Raw genomic sequence first — 14,914 nt, 5'->3', positions numbered from 1 at the left:
CTTTGTTGATTGTTGTTCGCTAGATATTAGTACCGTAGTCACAACCAGGAACAACAAAATAAACTCCTGATGTGATTCTTCTTGTCAACAGTTGAGGGTGTTCAAACTGGCCAAGTCTTGGCCCACCCTGAACATGCTGATCAAGATCATCGGTAACTCGGTGGGAGCTCTGGGTAATTTGACACTGGTCCTAGCCATCATCGTGTTCATCTTCGCGGTGGTGGGCATGCAGCTGTTCGGCAAGAGCTACAAGGAGTGTGTGTGTAAGATCGCAGACAACTGCCAGCTGCCGCGCTGGCACATGCATGACTTCTTCCACTCGTTCCTCATCGTGTTCCGGGTGCTGTGCGGGGAGTGGATCGAGACCATGTGGGACTGCATGGAGGTGGCTGGCCAGAGCATGTGTCTCATCGTCTTTATGATGGTCATGGTTATAGGGAACCTGGTGGTAGGTGGCTGTACTGTAGTCATTGTATATCCCAGAATCCCCATACCTATGGATGATTTCACAGTACTTGTGATGAATCTTTCGTGGTCAGTTTGTTTTTTTGACACTGGGACAGCAGATATGTTTTAAGCATTGCCATAGTATTCACGTGAAATGCAATTTTCAATTTGACCTGAATCTTCAAATTAACAACTGAACCCAGATCAGAATGGACTCCAACTCTCCTCCCTCCTGGTCCTTTCCTCCCTCTGTCTCTGCAGGTCCTGAATCTGTTCCTGGCCCTGCTGCTCAGCTCCTTCAGCGCCGACAACCTGGCGGCCACGGACGACGACAGCGAGATGAACAACCTGCAGATCGCTGTGGGCCGCATCCAGAGGGGCGTGGCCTGGGTCAAGGTGACCATCCGCCAGGTCATTCAGAGCCTGTTCCTCGGGGGCGGCGCCACCAACGGGGTCAAGGAGGGGTCACTGGAGGAGGGCAAGCCCCTGGACGAGCTCCACAGCTCCATCAACGGCAAGGGGGGCAACTGCATCTCAAATCACACGTTGGTCGAGATCACTAAAGATCCGAGTGGGGTCTATCTGAAGGAGGGGAACGGGCGGCCCGGAGGGGGGTTGGGGGTGGGGTTAGGAGACAGTACGGAGAATTACCCAAAGGACGAGTGCAACTACATGTCGTTCATCCACAACCCCAGCCTGACGGTGAGTGTGCCCATCGCGGTGTGCGAGTCAGACTTTGAGACCGCTATCACGGAGGACTTCAGCAGCGACTCGGCCTCCGAGGAAATGTCGATGGGCAGCAAAGAGGTAAGAGAGAAGGTTTGACTAGAGACCCCTGTGCTGCTCTGTTCAGTAGCAACGAGCACAGTCACATCACATCTTTTAATTGTGGTATCTTTGAGTGGTGTCTGTGTTAGTTTTGAGTGGTGTCTGTGTTAGTTTTGAGTGGTGTCTGTGTTAGTTTTGAGTGGTGTCTGTGTGTCACATCTGGGTCAAATACACTATGCCAAATACTGGAGGTGCCGTGATTTAGCTTGACCTTAAGCAGCGTGGGCACTTTTGGGACTATTCCATTGGTTTACACTTTTGGGACGATTCCATTATTTAACACTATTGGGACTGTTTGATTGGTTTACTAGCCTTGTGAACCATAACTAACCGTTTGTGCTCCCATTTCGTGTCACGTGTAGTGAAACAGAATGTGAACTCGGGAGATCAGGACGGTTGAACAAGGCTTATTGGATTACACCTTTTGGACTTTTCCATTGGTTTACACTTTTGGGACTGTGCCATTGGTTACATTTTGTCAGGCAAGCTAAATACAGCGCAACTCTATGGTATTTCAACGTTTTTGTCATATGTATTTGACCAAGGTCTGCTGTGTTTGACGTAGATCTGTATACAGAATCAGTGGTGAAGTGGAAGGGAAACGCACCTTTTCATCTTGCCAGGCGTTTACCCACCTAAAGCGAAAAAATGCATTGAAAATATAGACAGCGTTACTTTGTTCACCTATTCTTTTTTTTACCACTACATATCAATGGATAGAATCTGAGAACTCCAGACTTTCCAGAGGCAGTTACCAACTAGATATTTTGCTGACTCATTGAGTCATTGCATCATGTCTTTCTAGCCTAGTCCACTATCCAGGGAGTTGCAGTGTACTGTTATAAAGCCCTGGGCATCAAAACAATGCCATAGCATGAGAGGACAGTACAGTCACTACAGATAATGAGTCAGAATGGCCTATGGCGCAAGTAGCAGGTCGTTTCTGGATGTTTTCATTAGATGGGCTGATGGGCTGATGTGTGTGTGTGTGTGTGTGTTATCTGGTTGACTGAGTATACTCATGGATCTGTGTGGAGGCTCATGGATGTGTGTGGAGGCTCATGGATGTGTGTGGAGTTTCATGGATGTGTGTGGAGGCTCATGGGTGTGTGTGGAAGTTCATGGATGTGTGTGGAGGCTCATGGATGTGTGTGGAGGCTCATGGATGTGTGTGGAGGCTAATTTCTCACACATTTAATCCCAGTCATTAGAAATGACACCAGTGAGATTTTAAAATCAACAACATCTTTATGACATTTTTAATGGACAGTAAATTAAGGCCAGAAGATAGATAAAGGACTTAAAATATCCCACTCACTGGCCTACACGCACACACACGCACACGCACACGCACACACACACACGCCCACACACACAAACGACATTCTGGAGCAGATGTTGTAAATTAGATGTGTGTCTGTTTCGAAGACATAATGTCACGTTAGGCTGGGAGGGCAAGGTGGCCTCCTGGGCTCCGTAGCCCTGTCCCCACATCTCCAGAACTGAGCCAAGGACAGGGAGTGGAGCTGAGCCGACCTACGGTAGTGTCGCCAACCTGCCCCCAGCCAACCCCTTCAGTCATTAGAGAAAGCTAGCCAGGTCTGTTTCTGGCCATGACTCCCCATGCTCCAAATATGCATTAGAAGCCACTGCTGATCCCTGATCCCTGATCCCCCTTCTCCCTTATAAATAACATCTTCAAATGAGTCTATTTATTGGGAACGGGACCATAAACCGTGTGTGTGATTGATTTTGTGCTACGAACAGTACAGGGTCAACTGTGGCCCTCACAAACTGTTTAATCCTATTCTATGTCATGCTAGAGCCTTGTCCTCTAACGTGTCTCTGCATGGAAGTGTTCCTCTGTGGATATAACCTGTGTCCCTCTGTGCCTGACAGCTGATGAAAACAGACATAGAGGTTGTACTGTACATTATGTGCTGGCTCATGGTTGTGTCACTTTACCTTGCTTAACCCACCGTTTGTTATTGCAGCTGTGTTACAGACGCTCACAAGGTTGTCAGTGAGAGAGAGGAGACTTGTAAGACCATTTTATTCTACATAGCACTAACCATGAAGACTGCCTATGCCATTTAACAGAACCAACAAATACTTGTCTTGCATTCTTTTCAACGGATTGCCTATTTTTTTCCGTTCTCTGCCTGACTAAACCCCCCCCCCCCCACCTGCTTTGTATTTTATCTCATTTTTTATTTCTAATTTGAGCATCAGGCTTTTTTGTAGTTTCCACACCATTATGAATGAGCTGCACCCACTTTTCCCATTGATAGGTGGAGTCATGTGACTTGTTTTTGATTATCTTGCCTGGTTTGTATTGATTTTGGAGGTGATTCGCATTGTACACCCCAAGATTGAAGAAAAAAAAACGGAGAATTGATGAAGAGAGAAAAGGAGGAGAGGAAGAGTCAAAGATTAAATAAATACATTTTGCCCAAAATACTGTAGGTTAAGATAACGAGGGTTACAGTTTCTCCCTGTGCAGATCTAGTGAATGTGTTAGAGTCTGAATATTAGTGTCTTTGAACCCCTGGTAGATTAGTGGTGGCATACCGTCAGCCATACCATACTGATGCAGCAATTATAGCAAACAAGTGAAATCAAGACACAAATTACATATTGCCTTCCAAAGGCATGGTAGGAGGGCACCCTCAATTTATATATAGCCTTCACCCTGAACAAAGACTGGGAAAGAGAGAGAAGGAGAAGATGTGTGAAAGAGTAGAGAGAGGGAGGGAGACGGAAAGGACGGAAGCAAGACTGATGAGAAAATGTATGAGACAGAGGGAGAGAGAGAATGTATGTGAGAGAGGTATAGAGAGAGAGAGGAAGGAAGGAATAGAGAACATGTGCGAGAGGGGGATATAATAGGAGGGAGAGAGGGGTATAGAGAGAGAGAGAGAAAGAAAGAACGAGAGAGAGAGAGAGCGCCACCCCTCTTTCTGGAACATTGTGGATCTCGGGGAGGGAGGGGCGTGGAGCGGGCAGGGTAGCATGCTTCATTCCCACTACGTATTAGCTGGGTCCCACGGAAATCAGACCTGCTGCACTGTCTAGTACTGATGGCATGTTACCCCTCTGTCTGCCAGCCAGATGCCCCAAACTCCCTAAAGATTGCAGCATGTTTTACCAATGAAAACAGGACAGGGATTCCACCTACGGAGCTAAGCTAGACCTTCTCACCATATAGTACACAGAACACTGTATTGCATATTGTTTTTATGTATTTAACCTTTATTTAACTAGGTAAGTCAGTTAAGAACAAATTCTTATTTACAATTACGGCCTACCCCGGCCAAACCCGAACCTGAACGACGCTGGGCCAATTGTGCACCGCCCTATAGGACTCCCAATCACAGCCAGTTGTGATACTGCCTGGATATCTAACCAGGGTCTGTAGTGACGCCTCTAGCGCTGAGATGCAGTGCCTTAGACCGCTGCGCCACTCGGGAGACAAATCAGCATATAGATTATATATTTATATATATAAAAATATCTCTAGTACTGTATTATGGATGACTTGCATGGATTGCAGGGCCCCAATGTCAAAGTGTGCATTATAATCCAATGCTTATCCTGCCAATAGCAAAGAATAAGGACAGTAGTACTAGTCAGCCCCAGAGATCCCTCCAACATTATTTCCTCTTGGAGGGACATTTCCTCTTAGTCTCCAGTGGATAATCACAATAGAGTACCCCATTTAGCTGTGTCTCCCCTGTATGTTTTCTGGGTAACATGGTCCCACTGCATCTAATGTTCTATTAGTATTCATTATATTATTATTATCCGATAGCTCCAGACCACATGCTGTCTTGTCAACAGTGCACAGTACTGGGTTTTGCTGGTTAGCTAACGTGATAATACCCATTTATCTTCCCGAAACAGAGACCGAAGCTTGTGAACACTGCTTTTTTTTTAAGGATGGGGAAAAAATTTGTTTTCATGTCAATGAGGAGAATGTTCAGTATTTCGGGGGAGGGAGGGAAGCGGGTGGAATTGATTCGTTATCGTCTTTTGATCGATTGGGCTATCAACCAATCAAATCCTGGGCCATTTTTCAGTGGACATGAAAATACGTCAGCCCACGTTCTCTTGCTTGTTTTCCGATTTCAGGATTGGAAATGCACTGGAATACTGCATGCCCCCTTCGACTGTCTGAGCCGATATCAAACATACCCACAGTGCAATGTAACACCAACCTCTCCCTGTAGCATGTATTGTTGCTACCGGGTGCTGTATACTACACTGTGATTGGATATCCCCTGATCAAACTGATCCCAAAGCCTGTAGGTACGTTTGATCGATGCTGCATGTAATGAAGATTATAATGATGAAACGGGTCCAACTCTGAGTTTATATTTAAGCCAAAGTCATGTCTCCAGTCCAGACCAAAGTATCTGGTGAGACTACTGTACTGTTACAGTCCATGACAATGGAGAATGAACCATTACAAGAATCTCAAGATCTCTAGTAGCTCAGAAGGTTGTCTCCTGTATGGAGGGAGCTGGTGAGAAGGGCTGGGGCTGTGTTACTGTAGACATTGGCTGGTTAAACGTGCTGGTTCTCTCACCCCCCCCCCCCCCCCGTACAGAAGCTACCTGTAGAGCCCCAGCACCTTACCTCGTCGGAGGGCAGCTCGGTGGATATCGGGCCCCCGGGGGATGGAGCTGAGTCAGTGGAGCTGGAGGACGAGGAGTCAGAGGACCCAGAGAACTGCTTCACTGATGGTGAGGGAGGGAGGGAGGGGCTGGGGGAGAGGATGAGGAAGAGTGGGGGGAAGAAGGAGGGAAGGGAGAGAGGGGCTGGCGAGAGGAAGGTTTGAGAGAGACTGACAGAGACAAAAGTTTTATCTTTGACATACTTTGTCCTTTCAAACATTAGAAGTAGTCCAGAGGGAATTCCGAGCTCTGATAGGGGGGAAAACTGTTTGAAAAATGGGAGGACAGTTTTGTTTCAGTCAAGGACAAGGCATTATTTTATCTCCTCTGTCTCTCTCTGTCTCTCTCTGTCTCTCTCTGTCTCTCTCTCTGTCTCTCTCTGTCTCTGTCTTTGTCTCTCTCTCTCTCTCTGTCTGTCTCTCTCTCTCTGTCTTTCTCTCTCTCTCTCTGTCTCTCTCTGTCTCTCCCAGGCTGTGTGCTCAGGTTCCAGTGTTGCCAGGTGAACGTTGAGGAGGGCAAGTGGAAGATGTGGTGGACCTTGAGGAAGACGTGTTTCATCATCGTGGAACACAACTGGTTTGAGACCTTAATCATTTTCATGATCCTGCTCAGCAGTGGTGCTCTGGTGAGTGGCTGCTGCTCACCTGGCCTGTGTAATGTTGTACCGCTCCTTTAAGAAAAGTCAAGTAAACGTGTGCTCTAGTTGTCTTTACATCACAATGTGAGTGTCAAATAATTACAGTCTGCTTACTTTGATGTAGAGTGAAGATGAGCTTTATGGCTTCTTGTTTAGCCTGACACTTCTGCTTTGAAGTGAAAACTGAAACGTTGATCGGTCAGAGTGTACTCCTCAGTAGGGTTGAGTCTGGACAGGGAAAACTCTGATCCATATGCATAACTAGGGCCCAGAGTATTTCCTGGTCAGGTCTTGTGTTCAGAAAAAACTCAGAGCCCTACATTTGACCAAAAAAAACACCAACCTACTGTATGTGACTCAAAACAAAAATGACCTTAGCCTAGACCTCAGACACTGTCAACTATCTGATGCCTGATTCCTTGTTTGTGTCTCCGTGTAGGCGTTTGAAGACATTTACATAGAGCAGCGGAAGACCATTAAGATAGTGCTGGAGTACGCAGACAAAGTCTTCACCTATATCTTCATTCTGGAGATGCTGCTGAAGTGGGTGGCCTACGGATTCAAGAAGTACTTCACCAACGCCTGGTGTTGGCTGGACTTCCTCATTGTTGATGTATGTATTTGCTGGAGTTGTATGCGAACTCTGTACACACGCGACGACCTTGAACACGCTCTGTCAGCAGATGAATTCAAATCTAAGCTTTGGATAGCAATTGAGAGTGATTTGATTCATTTTGTAATTATTCATTTACCAATGGAAATCACATTACATTTTTCACCCATGTACCACACATTCTCCTTGTGCAAATGTCTCTCTCTCTCTCTCTCTCTCTCTCTCTCTCTCTCTCTCTCTCTCTCTCTCTCTCTCTCTCTCTCTCTCCTCTCTCTCTCTCTCTCTCTCTCTCTCTCTCTCTCTCTCCTCTCTCTCTCTCTCAGGTGTCTCTAGTGAGCTTGGTAGCCAATGCGTTAGGCTACTCTGAGCTGAGTGCCATCAAGTCACTACGAACACTGCGGGCCTTAAGACCCCTGAGGGCCTTGTCACGGTTCGAGGGCATGAGGGTAAGGGTTACTGGAGAACATGTTTCGTGCTGAACTGAAATCAGAAAGAGCCTCTCAAGCAGATTTTCGGATATTTGTTACGATAGAAAGTCCACAGCAATTGAGTCTCTTGAAAATAACAAAATATCACTAAGTGTAACTTATTTTAGGAGAGTAATGCCTTGTTACATTTGACATCTTGTAGCATTCTTAGCCGCAGTCCTTTTCAAATGGCTTAGGCTTCTAGAAGGAGGAAAATAGGAACCAGTGATGTATTTTAAAATGGATGTATGCCTGTGTGTAGAGCTAGATTTCGAGATATGTCTCTCGTTGTGTGTATCTGCATGACTTTCTCCACATTGTGTCGATAGATTCTACATCGATGTTCTCTGACATTGCTCTGCCTCGATGTTGCTTGTGTGGGGCCTTTTGATGTGTAATTCTTTTCTTTGTGTGTCTTTTCATTTACAGTAAACACTGTTGTGACTTCATCCTGACTCTTCTGAGGTTTTTTTCTGTTTTGAGTGGTTAAATGTGCTCCGTCGCCACTCCTTTGAAAGAGCGTTTCCTCCCTTTTCCTTTCCTCAAATAGTTAACTGTCAAACTCTTGTTAACCCTCTGTGATAGTGCTAGTAACATGCTTTGTACTGAAAATAACACAGTGAAAATACTGTACACATATTCTCATGTGTTCCTAAACATAACACAATATCTCCATATTATCAGCGCTATTAACCCTTCCTATACATATATGATTATATTATTATTACATATGTTATCATCTATGGTAACCAGGTTTCTTGGATAAGCCTAGAAAGACATGTTTTCTTGAGCAACAAGAGCGTGCATTTCAGCTTCAACTTTATCTCACTCAACAACTTGGTCACATTACTTTCTAGTCCTATCCAGAGAAACCTCAGAGAACCGGTTTGATCGAGCGCTCTAACCGTGTCATCTTTGATTGACAGGTGGTGGTGAACGCCCTCCTGGGCGCCATTCCATCCATCATGAACGTGCTGCTGGTGTGCCTCATCTTCTGGCTCATCTTCAGCATCATGGGCGTCAATCTCTTCGCAGGGAAGTACTATTACTGCGTCAACACCACCAACGACGAGACCTTTCCCATCGAGGTGGTCAACAACAAGAGCGACTGTCTGGCCCTGGCCAATGACAGCGCCCGATGGAAGAATGTCAAGATCAACTTTGATAATGTCGGGGCTGGGTACTTGGCCTTGTTGCAAGTGGTGAGTGGGGCAGGCAGGGTCAGTTGTTTGTTGCCGTTTTACATTGTTCAGGAAGATTATGCTTTAAATCTGGTTTAAAAGTGTAGTTATTATGAAATGTGCATATAATGTTAATTTACATTGAGTGAACAAAACATTAGGAAAACCTGCACTTTCCAACAAAGTCAAGGTATTGGAGTGACCATCACAAAGCCCTGACCTCCATCCTATAGACAATGTGTGGCAGAACTGAAAAAGCGTATGCGAGCAAGGAGGCCTACAAACCTGACTCAGTTACACCAGCTCTGTCAGGAGGAATGGGCCAAAATTCACCCAACTTATTGTAGGAAGCTTGTGGAAGGCTACCCCAAATGTTTGACCCAAGTTAAACAATTTAAAGGCAATGCTACCAAATACTAATTGAGTGTATGTAAACTTCTGACCCACTGGGAATGTTATGAAAGAAATAAAAGCTGAAATAAATAATTCTCTCTACTATTATTCTGACATTTCACATTCTTAAAATAAATTGGTGATCCTAACTGACATAAGACAGGGAATTTTTACTAGGATTACATGTCAGGAATTGTGAAAAACTGAGTTTAAATGTATTTGGATAAGGTGTATGTTAACTTCTGACTTCAGCTGTAGCTTAGCACCTTTCACAGACTATTGAGACTGTTCATTTCATATTTTCTACCTGCTACCAAAATAGCTCTCCTTAACTAAAAGTAGTGGAGCGGAGCCTGACTGCAAGGCTGCAGCAAGGGAACAGGGAAGTCAGATGTAAGTAATCCCTCGAGAGTGACCCCTCAGAGAGTAACTCATTCCGTTCTCTGTTCTCTGCTCCTAGGCAACGTTCAAAGGTTGGATGGACATCATGTACGCAGCTGTGGACTCTCGTAATGTAAGTGTTTCTTTGGGGCTCTGGTCATGGAGAATGGCTGACAGTTTAAAGTCAGGTTGACTCTTGCATTTAAGGTTTTGAGTTGACCTTTTTTTTATTGGAATGTTGGTGTTTTTATGGCTTTCATAAAAAAATGTGTTTTGACCTGTAAAGAAGGGTTTGACTTGAATATGGTGGAAAATGTGCAATAATTAGACATTTTACTGTATATCTTTCTTGTCTGTGTTTCAGGTGGAACTTCAGCCCCAATATGAACAGAACCTCTACATGTATCTGTACTTCGTCATCTTCATCATCTTTGGCTCCTTCTTCACTCTCAACCTCTTCATTGGTGTCATCATTGACAACTTCAACCAACAGAAGAAAAAGATACGTATTCAATATCAAATCAAATCCAATCTTATTACCACAGGTGTAGACCTTACAGTGAAATCCTTACTTACGAGCCCCTAAACAACAAAGCAGTTTTTTTAAACGAATAAGAATAAGAAATAAAAGAAACAAGTAAGTAAAGAGCAGCAGTAAAATAACAATAGCGAGACTATATGCAGGGGGATACCGGTACAGAGTCAATGTGCGGGGGCACCGGTTAGTTGAGGTAATATACACATGAAGGTAGAGTTATTAAAGTGACTATGCATAGATGATAACAACAGAGAGTAGCAGCGGTGTAAAAGAGGGGGAGGGGGGGAGGGGGGGCGGGGGCAATGCAAATACTCTGGGTTGCCATTTGATTAGGTGTGCAGTAGTGACCAGGTGTTCGTATACACTGCGATATTGATAGCACAGTGTTTTTTTTAAACCTGCTTGCTGCTAGCTGAGAGATTATTCAGAATACAGCAGGCATATGAGTCAAACACACACACACACACACACACACACACACACACACACACACACACACATTCACCTTCCAGTTGTTAAGAGAGCTAACACTGTGAATACAGGCTCCATAATACAGAGACAGAGGAGACAAGAGAAAAAGAAAGAAAGAAAGATCAAGGAGAAAGAGGAGAGAGCGTAAAATAGCATGAGATATCGAGAGAAGAGAGGGATGAGAAAGAGAGAGAGAGATCTGAAAAGCGTGCCTTGCCCTGAGCTAACAATGACCGGAATAAACTCAGACAGACAGACAGACAGACAGACAGACAGACAGACAGACAGACAGACAGACAGACAGACAGACAGACAGACAGACAGACAGACAGACAGACAGACAGACAGACAGACAGACAGACAGACAGACAGACGCTCTGGCTGTACGTGTGTTAGGTTTTTACCAGGTTTTGTATTGTTCCCTTTACTTTGGAGGTCAGGACATCTTCATGACAGAGGAACAGAAGAAATACTACAATGCCATGAAGAAGCTCGGCTCCAAGAAACCCCAGAAGCCTATTCCCAGGCCAACGGTTTGACACTGATATTGACACATATTGATATTACAATAACCATTCAACCAAGCAGTAGCTCAATATTTAAGACTGATTAAGAATGAATATTTAAGACTGATTTCTCAAAGCAAAATAACAAAAATTGTAAATCAATATTTATTTGAATTCTCACTGTAATGATCATTAAAAATATATATCGTTATATCGCACTCTACCTCTGTTTCTCTCTCTCCCTTCGTCTGTCTTTCCATTCTAGAATGCATTCCAAGGCTGTGTGTTTGACTTCGTAACGAAGCAGGCTTTTGACATTGTCATCATGATCCTCATCTGCCTCAACATGGTCACTATGATGGTGGAAGAGGATGACCAGACACCAGAGAGGGAAAATGTCCTGCACTGGATTAACTTTGTCTTTATAGTGCTCTTCACTGGGGAGTGTACGCTCAAAATGATATCCCTCCGCCATTACTACTTTACCATTGGCTGGAACGTGTTTGACTTTGTCGTTGTCATCCTTTCTATCGTAGGTAAGAACCCCGACTCTTCATAGTCGTTTGAATCAAAAGTTGTAACTGAGAAATTCTATGTGTTTAATTGGTGGGGTTTTGTCTCTGTCATTACAGGTATGTTTTTATCAGAATTGATTGAGAAGTACTTTGTTTCCCCAACGTTATTCCGAGTCATCCGCCTTGCCAGAATCGGCCGCATCCTCCGTCTCATCAAGGGCGCCAAGGGCATCCGGACGCTTTTGTTTGCCTTGATGATGTCACTTCCTGCCCTGTTTAACATTGGCCTCCTGCTCTTCCTGGTCATGTTCATCTACGCCATCTTCGGCATGTCCAACTTCGCCTACGTCAAGCACGAGGCGGGAATCGACGACATGTTCAACTTCGAGACGTTTGGCAACAGCATGCTCTGCCTGTTCCAGATCACCACGTCGGCGGGCTGGGACGGCCTCCTTGCGCCCATCCTCAACAAGAAGGAGCCCGACTGTGACAGCCAGATGGAGCACCCGGGCACCTTGTACCGGGGAAACTGCGGCAACCCGCCAGTGGCTATGTTCTTCTTTGTCAGCTACATCATCATCTGTTTCCTCATCGTGGTCAACATGTACATCGCTGTCATCCTGGAGAACTTCAGCGTGGCCACCGAGGAGTCGGCCGAGCCGCTGAGCGAGGACGACTTTGAGATGTTCTACGAGGTGTGGGAGCGCTTCGACCCGGACGCCACACAGTTCGTGGAGTACGACAAGCTGTCGGACTTTGCAGACGCGTTGGACCCGCCGCTGCGAATGGCCAAGCCCAACCACATCCAGCTGATCAAAATGGATCTGCCCATGGTCAGCGGGGAGCGCATCCACTGCCTTGACATCCTGTTTGCCTTCACCAAGCGTGTCCTGGGAGAGGGCGAAGGCTTGGACCTCCTCCGGGGCCAGATGGAGGAGCGCTTCATGGCCTCCAACCCCTCCAAAGTCTCCTACGAACCCATCACCAGTACCCTGCGGCGCAAGCAGGAAGACATGTCTGCCGTGGTGATCCAGAGGTCCTTCAGGCGCTACCTGGCCCGACTCTCCCGGAAGAAAGCAGCAGAGCTCTACAAGGAGCAGCCTAAAGGCAGCATGATGTGCGAGCTGGAGGACAAGGAGGTGTTGGTGATAGGGAAGTTTGCGGACAACTCCACCTCCACAGAGAAAATGGACATGATGTCCTCCACCGCCTCGCTGCCTTCGTACAACAGTGCCACAAAGTCGGAAAAGGACAAATATGAGAAAGAACAGAGGGAGAAATAGGACAGAGAGAAAGATCTAAGAGAGCGAAATAAATAAGTGAACGAAAGGAGAAATTATGAGTACTAAGACGTTTGCTTTGAAGGAAAACTTGTTTACAGTTTTGGATTATCGATGTATGCTAAATGCTAATGTGTTGGTGTAGGGTGTGTTGGTGTTGGGTGCTAGGCCAAACTGATATGTAGCTAGCTAAAGCTGAGGCCAGGGAGCAGGTTTGGAGCCATTTAAGGGGACTGTTCCAGGGGGTTACATAGTTACAAGGCAGGGGAATATAGCCACTTGTTATGTATCACTGCCAGGAGTAAGTGAAAGACGGCAACTCAAAAAGCTGTTGCGAAACCGCTTGTAATTTTCTGTTGAGTGTTACTATCTGACACACTTGTGTATACTGTGAAGTTTTCTGTAGCTAGTGCTGCTGCTACCATCATACATCCAGTGTCTTGAATAACGATCGCCGTGTTACTTAAGGTTCTTGCATTTTTGTGTAATTTCTTTTTTTTAATGGTAAGGAATGTTTTATCGTGTAATTGTGAGAATGTGTCCACTGCTTTTCACGGTTGTAAAAAGACCAAGTACAGCAAAACTCAGCGACTAAACAAATCCATGTTCCAATACTAACGCCACATACGTTTTGTTACTCCCAGAACTCTTTGTGCTCAGGCCGCAGTTTTCGTGTATCCCTCTGGGAAGAAGCATAGATACTGTATATGTAACTAACCGGGTCTCCTGCACACCACAAGACTGTGCTAGCCCGCTGAGGTAAGGTCTGAGACTTAGCTCGGGGAGCTAACCCAGGTCTTCAGGTCTCAGGCAAGGTTATTTATCACGTGAACATTACCTTATGCACAAGCTTAATTCCACAACCTATCATCGGTGACACTTGGCAAAGATATATCTTGTACCTCTATATGAATTGCTATTGTTTTCCCCACGCTGTTTCTATGAACACGCCCACGGACGCAGAGATCCTGAATGTACGTCAACAGATTCATTGAGAGGGATTCAATGAGATCTTCTTCATTTTCGTAGACCTTCATTGTCACAAAGCAATGTGTCCGAAAGATGCATTTCAATCTCTCTCTCTCTCTCTCTCTCTCTCTCTCTCCACTCCTTGTTTCTGTCGAAACGCTCTTGTAAAGAAAGATGACTAACAAAAATATAATAAAGGGAACACGTTGATGGTCTTCTTCCAACGGTGTCTAAGTCCATTATAATATGTGCATATGACACCTGGCGTTGAGTTTACCACTCATCTGTACTGCTTTCTGTACTCATAGTTCATGAATGATTTGAATTCAAAGCCAGATTCTTTCAACATAGTGATTTGGTTTGATTTATAAATAGTATGGTGTGCTATATGGACCCACAGTATGCATAACACTTCCATTTGATGTAAGAGCACTTTTTATCTTTTTATGGCCACCCCAATGGGTATTATGTGAGCGTGTGTGTGCCTGCAAGTGTGTGTGACTGGGCTCTACAGTTTACTTGTATTACAAGGATTATAAATAGCGCTTCTACTGTAGCTACTGTTGCTTTTTAAAGTAAAGTTTAGGTTGCCATTTTTCTACAACTTGTTTTACATTCTGCACACATTGACACATGAAACACTTGTACGGTCCACATTTCTGTAGATATGATCCATAAAGCAATCGGCAGCCATTTTTCCTTGGGGTACTGTGTTAGTGAAGGGCATGCAGGTCAGGACTAGTATCAGCTCACCTGCTAACATGAATGAAAACGTTCAAAAGAATAAAGAACATATTTGTTTTTACACATTTGTTACCTTCCTCTTTTAAGCTATGCTCTATCAGAAAGTATGACGATTGCTGGATATTGCTGGATATTTGATTGAAGGGATCATCCATGTGGTTGAATTTCATGTTACACTGAAATGTATACATTTTCAAATGTGTGACGAGTGACATTTTTGTTAGAACCAAAGATGTGACCACAAAACACAAAATCAAGATTTCTAAAA

The 14,914-nt window shown here is 44.9% G+C and overlaps 1 protein-coding gene across 2 annotated transcripts in view; it reads left to right on the top strand.

The window, feature by feature from the left end:
* The window catches only part of LOC115179293 (sodium channel protein type 2 subunit alpha), a 37,182-nt gene extending 22,475 nt beyond the window's left edge, over window positions 1-14,707 (top strand). For both annotated transcript variants that reach the window (XM_029740683.1, XM_029740684.1), the window contains exons 16-27: window positions 92-448; window positions 709-1,254; window positions 5,885-6,020; window positions 6,422-6,576; window positions 7,028-7,201; window positions 7,525-7,647; window positions 8,595-8,870; window positions 9,703-9,756; window positions 9,988-10,125; window positions 11,061-11,165; window positions 11,404-11,674; window positions 11,771-14,707. In XM_029740683.1, the coding sequence (XP_029596543.1) occupies window positions 92-448; window positions 709-1,254; window positions 5,885-6,020; window positions 6,422-6,576; window positions 7,028-7,201; window positions 7,525-7,647; window positions 8,595-8,870; window positions 9,703-9,756; window positions 9,988-10,125; window positions 11,061-11,165; window positions 11,404-11,674; window positions 11,771-12,936 (3,501 nt within the window). In that variant the 3' untranslated portion in view covers window positions 12,937-14,707. The remainder of the gene's footprint in view (window positions 1-91; window positions 449-708; window positions 1,255-5,884; window positions 6,021-6,421; window positions 6,577-7,027; window positions 7,202-7,524; window positions 7,648-8,594; window positions 8,871-9,702; window positions 9,757-9,987; window positions 10,126-11,060; window positions 11,166-11,403; window positions 11,675-11,770) is intronic.
* The last annotated feature ends 207 nt before the right edge of the window (window positions 14,708-14,914 follow it).

This window comes from Salmo trutta, chromosome 39 (assembly GCF_901001165.1).
Source record: "Salmo trutta chromosome 39, fSalTru1.1, whole genome shotgun sequence".
Classification (NCBI taxonomy): Eukaryota; Metazoa; Chordata; class Actinopteri; order Salmoniformes; family Salmonidae; genus Salmo; species Salmo trutta.
This window is presented reverse-complemented; position numbering and strand designations above follow the sequence as displayed.